Consider the following 13,698-nt stretch of genomic DNA (forward strand, 5'->3'; position numbering starts at 1 on the left):
ATTTTCCTTTTCGTCGTCCGCGCCGTTGAAGAACTGTGAAGCAGGAGCTGCCTACGTGGTCCGCTGTGGTATAATCAGACGCGCTTGACCTCTTTGTCCTAAAAAATTAGGTCGGATGAAGGTGCGTGAGTAGCATATTAGACTGTAGCAAATAGACTTTTGCGGCACTGAAAGACGAAACAGGACTTACGAATATCAATACTTCACACTCACAAAAATGAATTACCTGCTCGTGTATATATTTGTATGTCGACGTTCAACGGGGGAGGCTACTGTCGAAAGGACAGAACAAGTCAGTCAACACACACAAACATATTTACAAACAGCCAGTTTCCACCTTAAGGAGCAGCAAGGTACCCACCCAGTCTTACCTGCCAGAAAGGAACGAAGGCAAGCCCTATGCTGTCGATGACGTCTATATGAACAAGTAAACCTGATTTCGGTATATGTCGATATCGAGTGTACCGGAAGAATGCTATTGTTACAATTACGCTGCTTGGTAAGCAAGATGAAAAAGTGGGCTTATCTTTTGCCCTCTTGGCGGCGAGTGCTTCTAGTGACTAATTTAACTTGAATTAATTATATATATATATTCGAACTAGAGGTAGACTTGTGTCCATTGCTGATGAAATATTAATTCTCGAGTCTTATTTGTTTTGTGAAAATTGTTTCCAGCCACTTCACTGTGCTTTATTTGTGTGTTGTGCAGTGATACTAGTGACTATTTACGATGATAAAAACGTACGTGGGTCTTCTGTGATTAAACACCCTAACATATCAATAGATACGTAACGTTAACGATACGCACCTTTCCATGAATGTAACAGAATGCAACGAAACGAAATCAAGGTACACTACTACTGGGCATACATTTCTTTCAGTCGGTCTACACCATTTTTTAAACCTCTATCGCTTCGTCCCTTCGTAATTAGTAATGTATACAACGTATCGTTTTTAACAAATATACAAAATGCAACCGATAATGAACAAGACACAAGTTAACTTTGAAGAGGTCCCTGTCCCTTATGGGCAGTTACGAGCCGTTTCGGTGAGCAGTTGAGCGTCAAGCACGACCGATGAAAACTGTTGTGAGTATAACTTATAATGAAGTCCTGAAATTTACTAGAATTTAAAGGACCACTGCTCAATGATTTGCTTTTGGAAAAAGCTTGATGATATATATCAAGTGCGCAGGTATAAGGCGTACCAATAGAAAGGTTCAACAGGATCCCCGCAATGTAGGTGTACGTACCCTTCAATGTTGCCTAGGCTCAAGTGGAATGCATTTGACATAGTTGAACTCTATATGTGTTGAAAAAAAAAATAACCCACAAAAGCCTCCGGGCAACCAACTACCGGGCAAACCAACTAACCGCTATTGTGTGCTGTTACTTAATTTCGCCAATGCGGTTATGTGGTCCGGTCGGATTTTACAACAATCAACAATTTTGTCACCAATTGGAAGAAGCCCGCTTTAGCAAATCAATCTGGTCTTACGGGGCTACACTATTTGCCTGTATATGTAAAATGTCGGGCTACCATAAGCAAAAGACGGCAAGCGAGTTTCGAAAATTCAACCGAAACTATTAGATCAGGAATTGAAAAACTATCTTATAATTTTATCTCTCCAAGGTAGTTCATAGTAAGAAATGATCTCTTGATTAATACTGCTATTCTAATATTTGTAATTCGAAATGTAACAGAGTGAGGTAAATATTGATCGCTGGAATAGCAGAGTTCTTTGCAAAATTATATTTTTATATCGGATGTGATACCAACCGCTGCATACCCGTCGGCTGCATTGGTAACTTCAAGTTTCTCTCGAAGAAATTAGCGCATTAACTAACATCAGCAGTTACTTTGCATTTTCTTCGAAATACTTTCTCTGTATTTTATTATAGTATTATCGTATGTTACTACTGATGGTATCACTATACGTCTAGTATATAGTAGTATACAGTATACATTATATTATTCCGATCTTGTATATTGCAGTAAATTAAAGAAGTATCCGTACTCGTATGACCGATAAATGTAAGGAATCGCAAATCGGTGTACTGCGAACTTATCCAACTTTCCGTTATCGTAATATTCTATTTTGGATAGGTTTGTTCACTTACGGCTCTACCCCGTCCGACCCTACCGCTGCAGTGTAATGAGGCGAGCTAAATCCTTAGACTTGATTATGACGAGCCTTCTACATACAGCATACATGGTTATCGAGCAAAGAGCTGGGTTAGGAGCAAAAAAAATATCACAGTCATTCATAAATGCCACAGTCTGCACAGGAGTGGTAGACAGTGGAGGGACGAAACTATACAGAAGGGACCTGGAAGGCAAAGATATGCCTTATAAATCGCCTATAAAAAAAAATACCGTCCTCAATTTACCGAAACGTTCACGACTGGACTCGTATAACCGCAACAACTGTTTCATTATAGCTAGAACATGCACAGATCGAGAGGAACTGAGGCAGAAGACACAGACGTGCTGATGCTGTCGAAAAGATATAGACCAAAAAAGATTAGACGTCTTTTACACCGAAGGACTATAATGGACGGAATCATTTCTAAGTTTCGACGAACAGTATGCATCCGATCTATAATCAAAATCATAACAACATTCACTCTGCCAATAATAACTCTCATTGAAGGGGAGCGGTAATTGGCGCTTACAAAAAAAAAACAACAGATATCTATGATAATAATGCTTTGAGATATTAATTTCCAGATTTATAGAATTTTATGAAATCTTCGGATTGGCACCAACTGTCATCGTTAATTTGTCTTTATTATTGGCACTATGTCCAATATTATCGATTCTTTTTTTTTGCCAATATCTTTAGAAGACTTGTGTGGTCCATGTCTTTTTCACAAGTAACTCAAAAAGGACAAAATCGCGCTATGCTAAATGTATAAAAAAGGGCACCTTAAATATTAAACATAATTGTAAATATACTGTTACCTGTTTAGCAGCAGGTTAGTAAAGGCATCTACATATCACTGGATGCGTTTAAAGATTTTTAACTCGGCGGAGTATAGATAAAATCATTTTTGGCAGGCCTACATCTTTTCGTGTAAAAAAGTTGGACATAAAGCCAAAGTTGAAGTCAAAATGCTTATGCATGGCTTTACCTGCCCTACAAAGAAAGGATTATTTGCCCTTTTGCGAAAGCTAAAACGGCAGATATATATATATATATATATATATATATATACACATACATACAGAGAGCACGTTATCTATTCTGCCGAGAGATGTTTTACGACACTGACGACTGTTACTGGTTAATTCTAGTTAACAGCTTATCAAACAGGTTTAGAAAAAATTATTATTATATCATATAAATCTGTTGCATTGTACTTTAGAACAGATGTATAGGATCCTCATAAAATAAAGAGCTTTTAAAGCTCACCTTCTCGATTAGCTCAAAGTGGTTAGGCTTTCTCAGACAGATCTATAGAACTACTTAAGGCTGTCTTAGAAACACATAAACGTTTTTTTAACCTTACCCTATTAACACCCGCGTTGATATATATTGTATCTCCAAAAAATGTCAATTTCCGAGCAGTAGTTGTAAACGGTCAAAGAGGTTTTTTCAACAACATGATTGAACCGTACACTGTATAATTGACAAAACGTAACGGTAAAATACGCGCTTTCTTCAGTCGTATTTTTGAATCTAGGCGCTATAGTAACATAAAGTTTCGCTAGTTTTAAAAAAATAATTGTTTAGTATAGTAGAAGCCCTTTCCCCTTCAGTCTAAGTAAGCAGTGATCTTTATTGCTCAAAGCTAGTTGCTAGTTAACACTTAATGCAAAATAAAGAGATAAAGCGTACTTGCATATATCAGCGTGTACCATAAAGTATAACTTCTACTTAACATCCGGACGACTGTAAAGTCGTTTCAAGTCCCGCCGAACATGCTAAAACCTGATCAAGTTATAGAATAACAATATGGCTTATTTGGGATGTATCCTTGGTCGTCCGGCGGGCGGACTGCATGCGTTTGCGCTGAGAAATCATGAAGATGGCAAAGTCGATCCTAGACGAGCTACAATGTTTACTATTAAGCCTTCAGGCGGTTCGATGGTAACAATGTGCTTTCTGTGTTCAGGTAATAGTTCTTCTCTTCTTTGTTGTACATCTTGTCATAATACTGTTGGGTGTAAGCTTTCCCCTTCTCAAAACTCTTTTGGCATATTTCGAAATCTCAAACGGAAGCGCTATTTCCGACCAAAGACCACCCTCAGGCCTCGCGTCCAGCTTCCAGTCATCGACCCTTAACTGTCACTCTTCGTAGTTACGTTTTACGTCTCACTACTGCTGTATATATACATTTGCAAATATCGGCCTTTTAATCTAACCATATCAGTCTTTAGCAGTATTACCAGAATGCTGTTGAGCGCCCAGTCTAAACCTGTATTATATTTACGCTATAATGATTGTACAATTTCACCAGACCATTTAGCTTAGAATGAGAGGTAGGTATTTGAGTAAACCAAATTATAATCGAAGTTATTTACAGCAAAAGAAGGCCTATTTCCAAAATGAAAACATGGCAACGGACTAGTTGTCTTTACTTGATATTTCATTCTTGTTGGGGTATCTGTGGTAGTCATCGTCACACATACATGGGTAAAAGTTATATCGTATATATATCAGGCCTTAAGTACACAATATTGGCTCAACTTGAATTTTTTGGAAATCGGTGACGGTTTTTATTTATTGTTTTCGAAATTCTTAGATCGGTGATAGCCAAGTGATACATCGCTTTAGGAAGATCTTTTTTTAGTTGTTGAGGTGTGTTATTATCTTTTTGTGTGGATTAGAAAATTTTACTTTCGCTTCGAACTTGAAAAATGCCGTATGTCAAAAAAGGCATTTTCCCGCCTGTTTTAATTCAGATTTTTTTTTAACTTTAAAAACCTAAAAAAGCAATTCAGGACATGTTTTTTGCTCGTAGTGTTAATGTTCTCGCTGAAAAATGTGGGTGTGTTCTATGACTATCGTCCGCTAAAAATGGCTCAAATCGGAGATTCAGTGAAGTTCAATCTTTAGATCAAATGTGGTATTACTTCTAGTTAGAGAATTTTGCCGTACATAAGATACCTATTCCGGTTTCACGATAGCTTTTTGCTCTTCGTAAAGGACAAATATTGAGTGTCGAAAATGGTGTTTTTGACAATTCAACGTACCCATCTTTAAAATCCAAAAACAAAGGTAAAATGTTCTGGTCTCGACAACAGAGCAACGACAGTAGCATGTGTTAAGAGAAACGATATATAAAACTTGACTGTTAGCAAATGCATAATTATTACTAAGACGGAAGCAATGAACAGAAAACACCATTGTTCTCCAAAAAACCTGATATGATGACATGATCGATGTTGCGAAATATGTAAATTCAAAGAAATTCCCGACAGAAGCATCGTCAGTAAAAATAGCATAATCTGAATTTTTTTTCAAGATCAATACGTTGTTCATTACTAAGTAGAAATGTTCAAGTTGATAATATATACCCTCATAGGAGTACTAGCTCTTTAGTTGATACTAACAGCCTGCCTACGCCGTTAGCCGAAAAAACCAAATTGGTATTTCACTTGGCTAACAACCACCCTACAATCGGTATCTGTCCAGTGCCGGATAAAATTAAGTTGCGATACCAGCGAGTGGTCTATTGAATGTAATTAATTTTAGCTTACTTTTCTAAGCCTTCATTTTACCCCTACTATCTTGGAGACAAAATTTCTCAGCTTAGATAACTGTAGACCAAAAGAAGTAGGCTGTATATATATATATATGTATATATATATATATATATATATATATATATATATGAAGAGAATATTCTAAAGTCATGCTACCACTTTTGTTAAGATGATAATGTCTATATCCTACAGCGAAATTGAACTGTAAATACTTTCTGAAAAATATTCCTTTGCAGGAAGATTCCCTCAGCTCAATGACCCGTCCCTATTCATTTTACGACGCTCGTTGTACTCTTCTATATGCTACTTACTCTTTTTTTTCTCATACTCAAAACTCTGTCTCACACTTCATTAAAGTCCTCGCCTTATACTACCTCTAGGTTTTACGGTAGCTCCTGGGAAAGGATCGAGTTCGCGTAAGGTTAAAGAAAGCGCAGTACACGAAAAAGGAGAGAAGGGCGAGTTATGGCGCATAATCGCGGGAGAACGGGGCGAACGCCGTTCGCTACTTGACCGCGAAAATTTAAATTCCTCCTAAATAGTTTATCCATCCGAAGTAAACAATACGGCTATTGATGTTTTTGGTATGCAGGACACAAATGCTTAGCGCCTATAGAAACAAAAAGAAACCGCTATATAATTTTTACGGGGACAACTCACGTATACTGTAAAACGTGTAATATCGAGAATGGATGGTTGCTACTTGTAATAGCCATAAAATAAGGGTTGATGCCACATCAATATTATACAATTTGTGTAAATGAATGCTGTTAGGCATTCATTATATCCCAGCGTTAGTACGAAACGGGTATTGAAATTTCACTAAAAAGAGCTTTAAATAAACTAACATTTATGCTGCAGCTATTTAGCACTTGGGGGAATTGAAGTGAATCGTAATAGACGCGTCAGAGCTGCAAAGCAAGCTACCCCATTCATGAGAAACATAAATGGATTAATACATCATGTTATATAAAACCAATAGTTTTCCAGTTACTGAAGTACAAGTTTTAAGTTCGGTGCAGGTCTGATGTATTGATTAATTGCTAAACCAGTTAATTGGCTAATACATGTGGCATGATTAACGGTATTAGACGAATCTGAGAAAACACTGTAGCAATATGTGTTCCAAACTAGTGTTTTATATAACCATGGTTATTACTAGACGTAAGGCAATTCCACCTAATGCTGCTGCTGCTGCAGGAGCACACAAAAATCATCAAGATGGTTCCGCCATTAGAAGCGTGCTTCCTGTTGTCATAGCTAAACCACAATCGTACTTTGCCAAGTACGTTTCAAGTGAAATAAGCACTGTTCATCATAACCGAGTGACGAACAAAATTGCGAGCCCGCGCAGTATGACATGCTTCATACATGTGAAATTTTACTAAGGTTGTAAATCTATTGGACAATCGAATGATCTTTGGGCATTTCTACGTATACGTAGGATGATGAACGCAAGGAAGAGCTATTTTTTGCCACAGCGGTTGATATTGACGTAGGAGATTTTCGCCGGTTCCATTCATCACTTCAACGGAAATAAAGCAAGCTTGAATCAGAATTTTACCTATTATTAATCACTATCATTATCCATTGTGTGCTAAGTAGCTAGAGCACTTACGAAGTCACCTTTCCATCGCTGCCAACTCTCGATAATAACCCAGTTCACTGGATTCGAAAATTATCCTTCAAAAGTGTTGACGCGTCCTTTATTCGGGCAACATCGACAACTTGGGCTATGTTGAATGCACATTGAACGCATCAAAATGGCAGGAAAATAGAGCCTATAGTGTGGAGCCGATCATAATTCCCGCTCTCCATTTGCAGCTTGGTGGACAACACCAATCTTTGTATGTATATACGTAGACCTGTAAGTTTTGTATGCTCACATGAGCAACGTCGGATACAAGGTCGTCTCTAGTAATTCGTTTCTCTACGTACGAGAAGGCCATTGTTTACTGAAATATCAATCGTCGTTGTGATCGAGTATACAACGTTTTTCGTTGTTTCTTTTGTGCGCACGCCGTCATCAGATAGAAAAAGGTCAGACAAGTGGCGCCGGAGGGCATTCGTGATAGGAACACTTATATACCCAGTCCCACGTCTTACCTCCAATGCTTCGTAAATACTTGATCACCAGTTCCAAATCGTCGCCCGTTTTAACTGAGTTGCCATTACTGTGCTAAGTTTGCATGTGCATCTAATTTTCTTTTCTGCGCTAAAAGTCATTACCCCTGTTCTCCACTATCCTCCAAAACCCTTTTCTCCGCTCGTGGTCAATCCCTACCTTTGTGTAACGCAGAGCTGTATCTACATTGTCTGTCCTTAGGTATCTATGTGTTTCCTGTATCCTTGACGGTATTGTTGTTGTCAATCGGGGGCATATCTGATCGGTTTACCCTACTGCTGCTGTCTTGACGGCTGAATGCGTCCACACGTCGGCTTGCAACTCAGCCGGTCTAGTGCGGATGATCCGTGACTAGCATAGCGGATTATGATTGTGGACGGCGCCCGTTGGCGGCCGGACGCGAATCCGTTACCGCCACTGAATAGCGCACTTACTAGAGCACGACCCACATCCTTATGCTGCTCTTTTGTTAACTCGGCCTTCGCCCTTACTGCAAAAATGTGGGGCCCTCCCCTCACGATGGGGTGACAAACACCCTCACACTCATAAACATCTAGTCAGCCAGGTATATATACACATACAGACGGATACATATACATACGTATGCTACAAACACCTATGTTATATAGGTATATATATAGACAAAGAAGCAATACTCCCGTTGGGTTAACCTTGACAGACACGCAGTGGTGTCCATACGCCGCAAGCAGTGCACCAGCTATAGATTTAAATAGAATAGACCTGCACTGATCTCTACTACAGTTTCTGTCGTTGAGCGCGATGATGCAGCAGTCGTCGTTCTACAGTACTCGCACACACTAGAAGGAACTAGTAGTGAGAGACAGGGCGAGAGTTAGGACCAGGGTCAGCGAGAGCGAGACGGGAGAGAGAGAGAGAGAGATGCCCATTGCGTACGCAAAACGTGGCGCTCGCCGGCCGTCCGACGTCACTCATTCAGAGTCGTTCCGTAGGCCCGAAGGGTCCAAATACGGAGCAACAACTGACACAATCGGTGCGATACCGCCAAAAGAGAACGTGTCGTTTCTATTTTTGTGTACATGTGTTTTTATCTGTTGAATACAATCGATCACCCGTCTAGTTGGGGCCACAGTGTGCTTTCTCGTGCTTCCAGCACGTTCTTCTATTTACAATTAAGCACAGATGCACAGCCAGCAGGACATGGTTCTGATGACCCTCGTCGTCGTTTACTGCAAACGTCGTTGCAGTGTCAGCGGCAGCCGAACACATCTATGTGCTTACTGCTTAATCTATAGAAGGTATTCTAGTGTTAGTCAGTCAGTTCCTTTTTAAATATAGAAAGCTATCTTTTGTTTTTTGTTGGTTGCTACCAAAGCAATGATAGTAAACATTCTATCTTTTACTCGAATGCGTAACTACATTTTCGCTTTTATCTAATGCAATCAGCTGTATATTCTTCATCCTTTATGTGAACGTCAGAACACTGAACGATTAAATCTTGAGTCGGCAACCTAATGCATAAGTTGGCCAGCAAAAGATCTGAGCGAGTAAGTAAACAAATGTGTTATTATTATTATTATTATTATTACTATAGTTCAACTACTGGATAGCGAGTGTAGCATTTGTTTGTGAAGGGGCAAAAATTCTATTTATCTGAGAACGAGGGCAACTATGAGGGCGCTTTCGGTTCGCACGTTGTAGTCTACCCCTTCCTCTTTTTGTTGTACCCTGGTTGCAAACGTATTCTGCTCATCGGTGTCGTTCTGCCTCGACTAGATTTATAACGGAGTAGTTCTCCTTTGTCAAGCACCACGGTTCGGTGCCGAAAAATTCGGTCGCGGCATCTCTCTAACATTGCACGCGTTTGCCGCTTAACATTGACGGTGACCATTTGTTCCATTGTTGACCACGTGATGCAGAGTGGACTCAATGCCGTGTCCAACATGTAACTAATGTGTGGGTATAGCCCACAAACTGTAAAGGCGGTCACGTTAGACCTGTACATGAGCGTTCTGTCGACGGTGACCTGTCGCTAAAGTGGCTTTTGGGCACTGCATAGCTCGTGCTTAACCTGAGTGCAGCTATAGATTCACTGAACAGTCGTCGCCTGCGATGGCCCGAAGTGCACTGTGATCTATAAAGAATTAGTCGTCTGCACCGATGCCTAACGGCCTAAATACAAGACGTAAAACTCGAATAATTTGCTGGGTGCAATAACAGCTCATGGGTTATTGTCTCTGTTGTAACAGTAATAGCTTGTCCGACATGTAAACACGACGATGTGTCTGGCGGTGTTTCTATCGTGATTAAATAGTAATAGTGAAAACGGCGTGGATATGACAACAGTTTTGTGAAGTTTCCATTAGTAACACCTAAACGTAGTTCGAGTAACTAATTGTTTACCAGTATGAGTCGAAATAAACTTGTGCCACAGCGTTTTTTAACGCTCATGAATCGAATAACCAATGAAAGGGTTAAGCCGCCCCTTCCGAAACGAACAATTCCAGGTATGTTTCATCAGGTTGATTATGTCGTATTGGCATTTCTATCCGCAACTTACTTTTGACTATCATCACATACGATGAATTCACTCAGGAAAAGGTTATACAGTATATATAGGACAAGAATAACACTCATAAACCTTTCGAAATAATTTACGCTTAGTGTCTTGATAAATGTTTACTAATTACGTGGGGTGTGTGTGTTTGCTGTAAGACAATGTATACCATATCTGCATAAGCCATGGGTCAGACATGCAACTACCAACAACGACGTCATTGAAGCCACAATCACAAAGTGCGAGTTATTGAAGAGCATTCTAGATGTCAGAGTTATGCATCCGTCTGCAGCAGATACACAAAATGATTTTTAACCAATTTCCCAATATAAATTGGCCCGATAAAAAAATTCAACTTGAAACTTCGCTAATTTTAGATATCGTTCTCTTATAAACAAGTTCAAAAAGGTTTATGGTCTGGCACAAGGACATATACAGGAACAGCGTGCCGATTATACGCGAGTGTTCACCTAATTTTGACCTAGATCTTTTTTTTAAATAGTATCACAATTAATATTGTATTTTAGGCCATATTTAGTACGTTTCTGAGAACCAGATAGGCGTGCTGTACCATTTCTAAATGCTTGACAATGGTACTCTGCATTGGGGTGTAGAATAACTGTCACGGCAAAGAAGCAAACGTAGTTACCACGGCTAATTACTAACTAAAGATTAGGAAACAAAAACCTTGAATTATGTTTCCAGATCTAGTGTGGCAAAGCGTCTATTCTAGGAGAAGACTTGGGTAGTATAGGGAAATAACTACCTGTCATCGGCGAAGCATCGCAGATGATGTAAATGTCAACTCAAGGGGTACGTAACTTAAAAATGAAACGTACGTGGCCAGTGGAGACAAGAATAGCAATATGATTTGAAATAAAATATCTTTTAGTGGGGAGAAAGACTTTATTTGCGAAGAATCAGTTCTTCGATACGTGTGTTATTGCGGCCGTAATAGTTAGCTCTTTGATATCATTAATTTGCTGTGGAGACGAGCTCAGTCCCGGGCGCAACGGGTGGGCATCTTTTAGGGCGAATCCTATTTAAACCCAACTTGCTTGTTGGCCAGTGCCTCGTTTAAGGGTGCTCTAGCGCCATTTAGGTACCCCCAGTTGCGATAAACCCTAGCCCGAAAATCGTCAGATTAATACTTCGCTAATATGGTAATTTAACCTTTTAAATGCTTGTACAAGACCTGCGTTACGGAAGATTTCTTTAGAGACTAGCTTCACCCGTTGCCCGTTCTTACATTTACTCTTTACGTTGCATTTACAACAACGCTACCCACAAAGCCATAACGGTAACCGTTTACCTAAAATAACATCGCGAAATCGTCTGAGACTGTCATAACTACATAGAGAGCAGACAGTTATAGCGCTACCTTTTGCGATTAACCATCGTGATCTGTCTGAATATTCTGAATCATCTGAATAATTCAGCAGCGGATGCAAATGTACAAGCTTGTCATGGTAAGACAACGGTAAGCCTGCCTCCTTTAGTACTATTTGGGTAGAGAAATCCTCGGGCAAATACCACTTAGGGCAGTTACGAGACTGTTAAAAACTATCAAAAAAAATGCTTTGCTACGCTGGCCAATATGCAGTCTCGGCAGATGCTCGGAGAGCGTTTTAGTTTCATTTATATGATAATTCTTGTTCTAGATAGATGCTTAATATAGTCTAGTCAGTTATTGCATGAAGTCAGGTTTAATAAACAATCCGTTTTTCTAGGAGCTGTGTGAGCAGCGCTTCCAGTACAAGAATAATATAGTAGGCCCAGTTAAAAAATTCGACAAACTGATTATGTCGAGTAGGTAAAAATTTATGAAAGAGGCTCAGCCTTAATCTAGCCCACCTTTCGGCGATGGTCAGAGACACCCGTGCGGGCATGGACGTATCCCGTTTAGGTTACCTCTGTCAGTTCCAGTACACCGCAGGTCTTCGGTAAGGACAAAATGATTTTACCATATTACAGTTCTACGATACGAACATACGAAAGCCAAAAACACATTTCATCATCGAATTATGAAGGGTGGTCAAGATCCCATTACATTGATCGTCCAGATCAACGGGCATACTTTGCCGCATCTTTAGGTGCTTGCGAAAAGCTCATAACTTTATGGCTGTTGCCAACTGCAGCAGACTACATATATGTATATATACTCGAAACAGCTATTCAGGCAGTGATAGTTTGGCTATAAAGGAAGCATGCTCATGTTCAATTACTGCTGCTGCTGCTTTTGCTGTTTAACTGCCCAACTACCTAAAAGTTTCCGTAGCTCAGTGTTTATATCAAAGGCACATACAGTTACGTACAAACGATACAGCGGTTATTTTTAATTATTGTCAATAATAATAGTACGTCACGTGGGTACCTGTATGATTTATTCAGAGGCACGAATTGCGTCTCGGCCGTTGGATGAACCATTCGCAGGCAGAAAGCTTCGCAAAGGTCTACATTGAAGCAGGATTCCCTCTAGTGCTTGTAGATGCCATACGAACACATCGTCACCAGGGATAGGTCAGTCGAGATAAGGGAGATGCTAAGACAGGCAGATGTTCGCGCGAGGGTCGTAAGACCACGATTTCAGGGATTAAGTTCAGCTGATGAAAGTTTTCTGGCGCCATATGTAGCTTGCACTGCACCGACATTCGGCAAGTGGCTATCTTTATAAGCTTGTCATTCAAGTGTGTAATCGAACTATAAACGAAAGGACGCTCGAAAAAATCGCATTTGTACTGCTTGAAAGCAACCGACAATAGGACAACAACTTCGGACAGTATGAAACTGCAAAGCGCACAAGTTTTTACGATAGGGAAAATCACTGATCTCGTCATAAACACTCTTTTCGTTGGCCTACTTGCCACAGTTTCAGTATGGTTAATGACGTTCTCATTTTTTTTACACGGACAATAGTCACATTGGGCCGTCAATCAAAAATTGGCCAACAAAGTCAACGTACCTTTATCCCCAGTGACGCTAAAATCAAACGATAATGTCGAACATTGATTACTGTTATCATGCCTGGCATCACGCATTACTGGCCTCACGTAGATTCAGATATCATGTAAACGGCATTTGGATGGATGAACTCGTTATAGGCCTAAGCAAGTATTTCCTAAATTGTAGTGGGCTTGTATTATACACGTACTGATTAACTGCCCGCCTCGATCCAAACATTGAATGGACAGGGCCAAATCTCAGCCGCGAAGATTAAGTATTTTAAAGTTGAAATAATCAAATTGAATTCAGAATAAAGTCTTTCAGTTTAAAAAAACTCCGAGATCGAGATCGTGTAGATGAACAAGAGTCATTTGGAACACCA

The 13,698-nt window shown here is 39.8% G+C and overlaps 1 protein-coding gene across 7 annotated transcripts in view; it reads left to right on the forward strand.

Moving 5' to 3' along the window:
- LOC111264027 (calsenilin) overlaps nucleotides 1-13,698 on the forward strand; it is a 109,241-nt gene that overhangs the window by 56,975 nt on the left and 38,568 nt on the right. For 4 of the 7 annotated variants that reach the window (XM_022839603.2, XM_022839602.2, XM_022839605.2 and 1 more), the window contains exon 1: nucleotides 9,590-10,323. The exons of the other annotated variants lie outside the window; for them this stretch is intronic. In XM_022839603.2, the coding sequence (XP_022695338.1) occupies nucleotides 10,224-10,323 (100 nt within the window). In that variant the 5' untranslated portion in view covers nucleotides 9,590-10,223. Of the gene's footprint in view, nucleotides 1-9,589; nucleotides 10,324-13,698 lie in introns of those variants that run through there. 7 annotated transcript variants of the gene reach the window in all.

This window comes from Varroa jacobsoni, unplaced genomic scaffold (assembly GCF_002532875.2).
Source record: "Varroa jacobsoni isolate VJ856 unplaced genomic scaffold, vjacob_1.0 scaffold_814, whole genome shotgun sequence".
Lineage (NCBI taxonomy): Eukaryota > Metazoa > Arthropoda > Arachnida > Mesostigmata > Varroidae > Varroa > Varroa jacobsoni.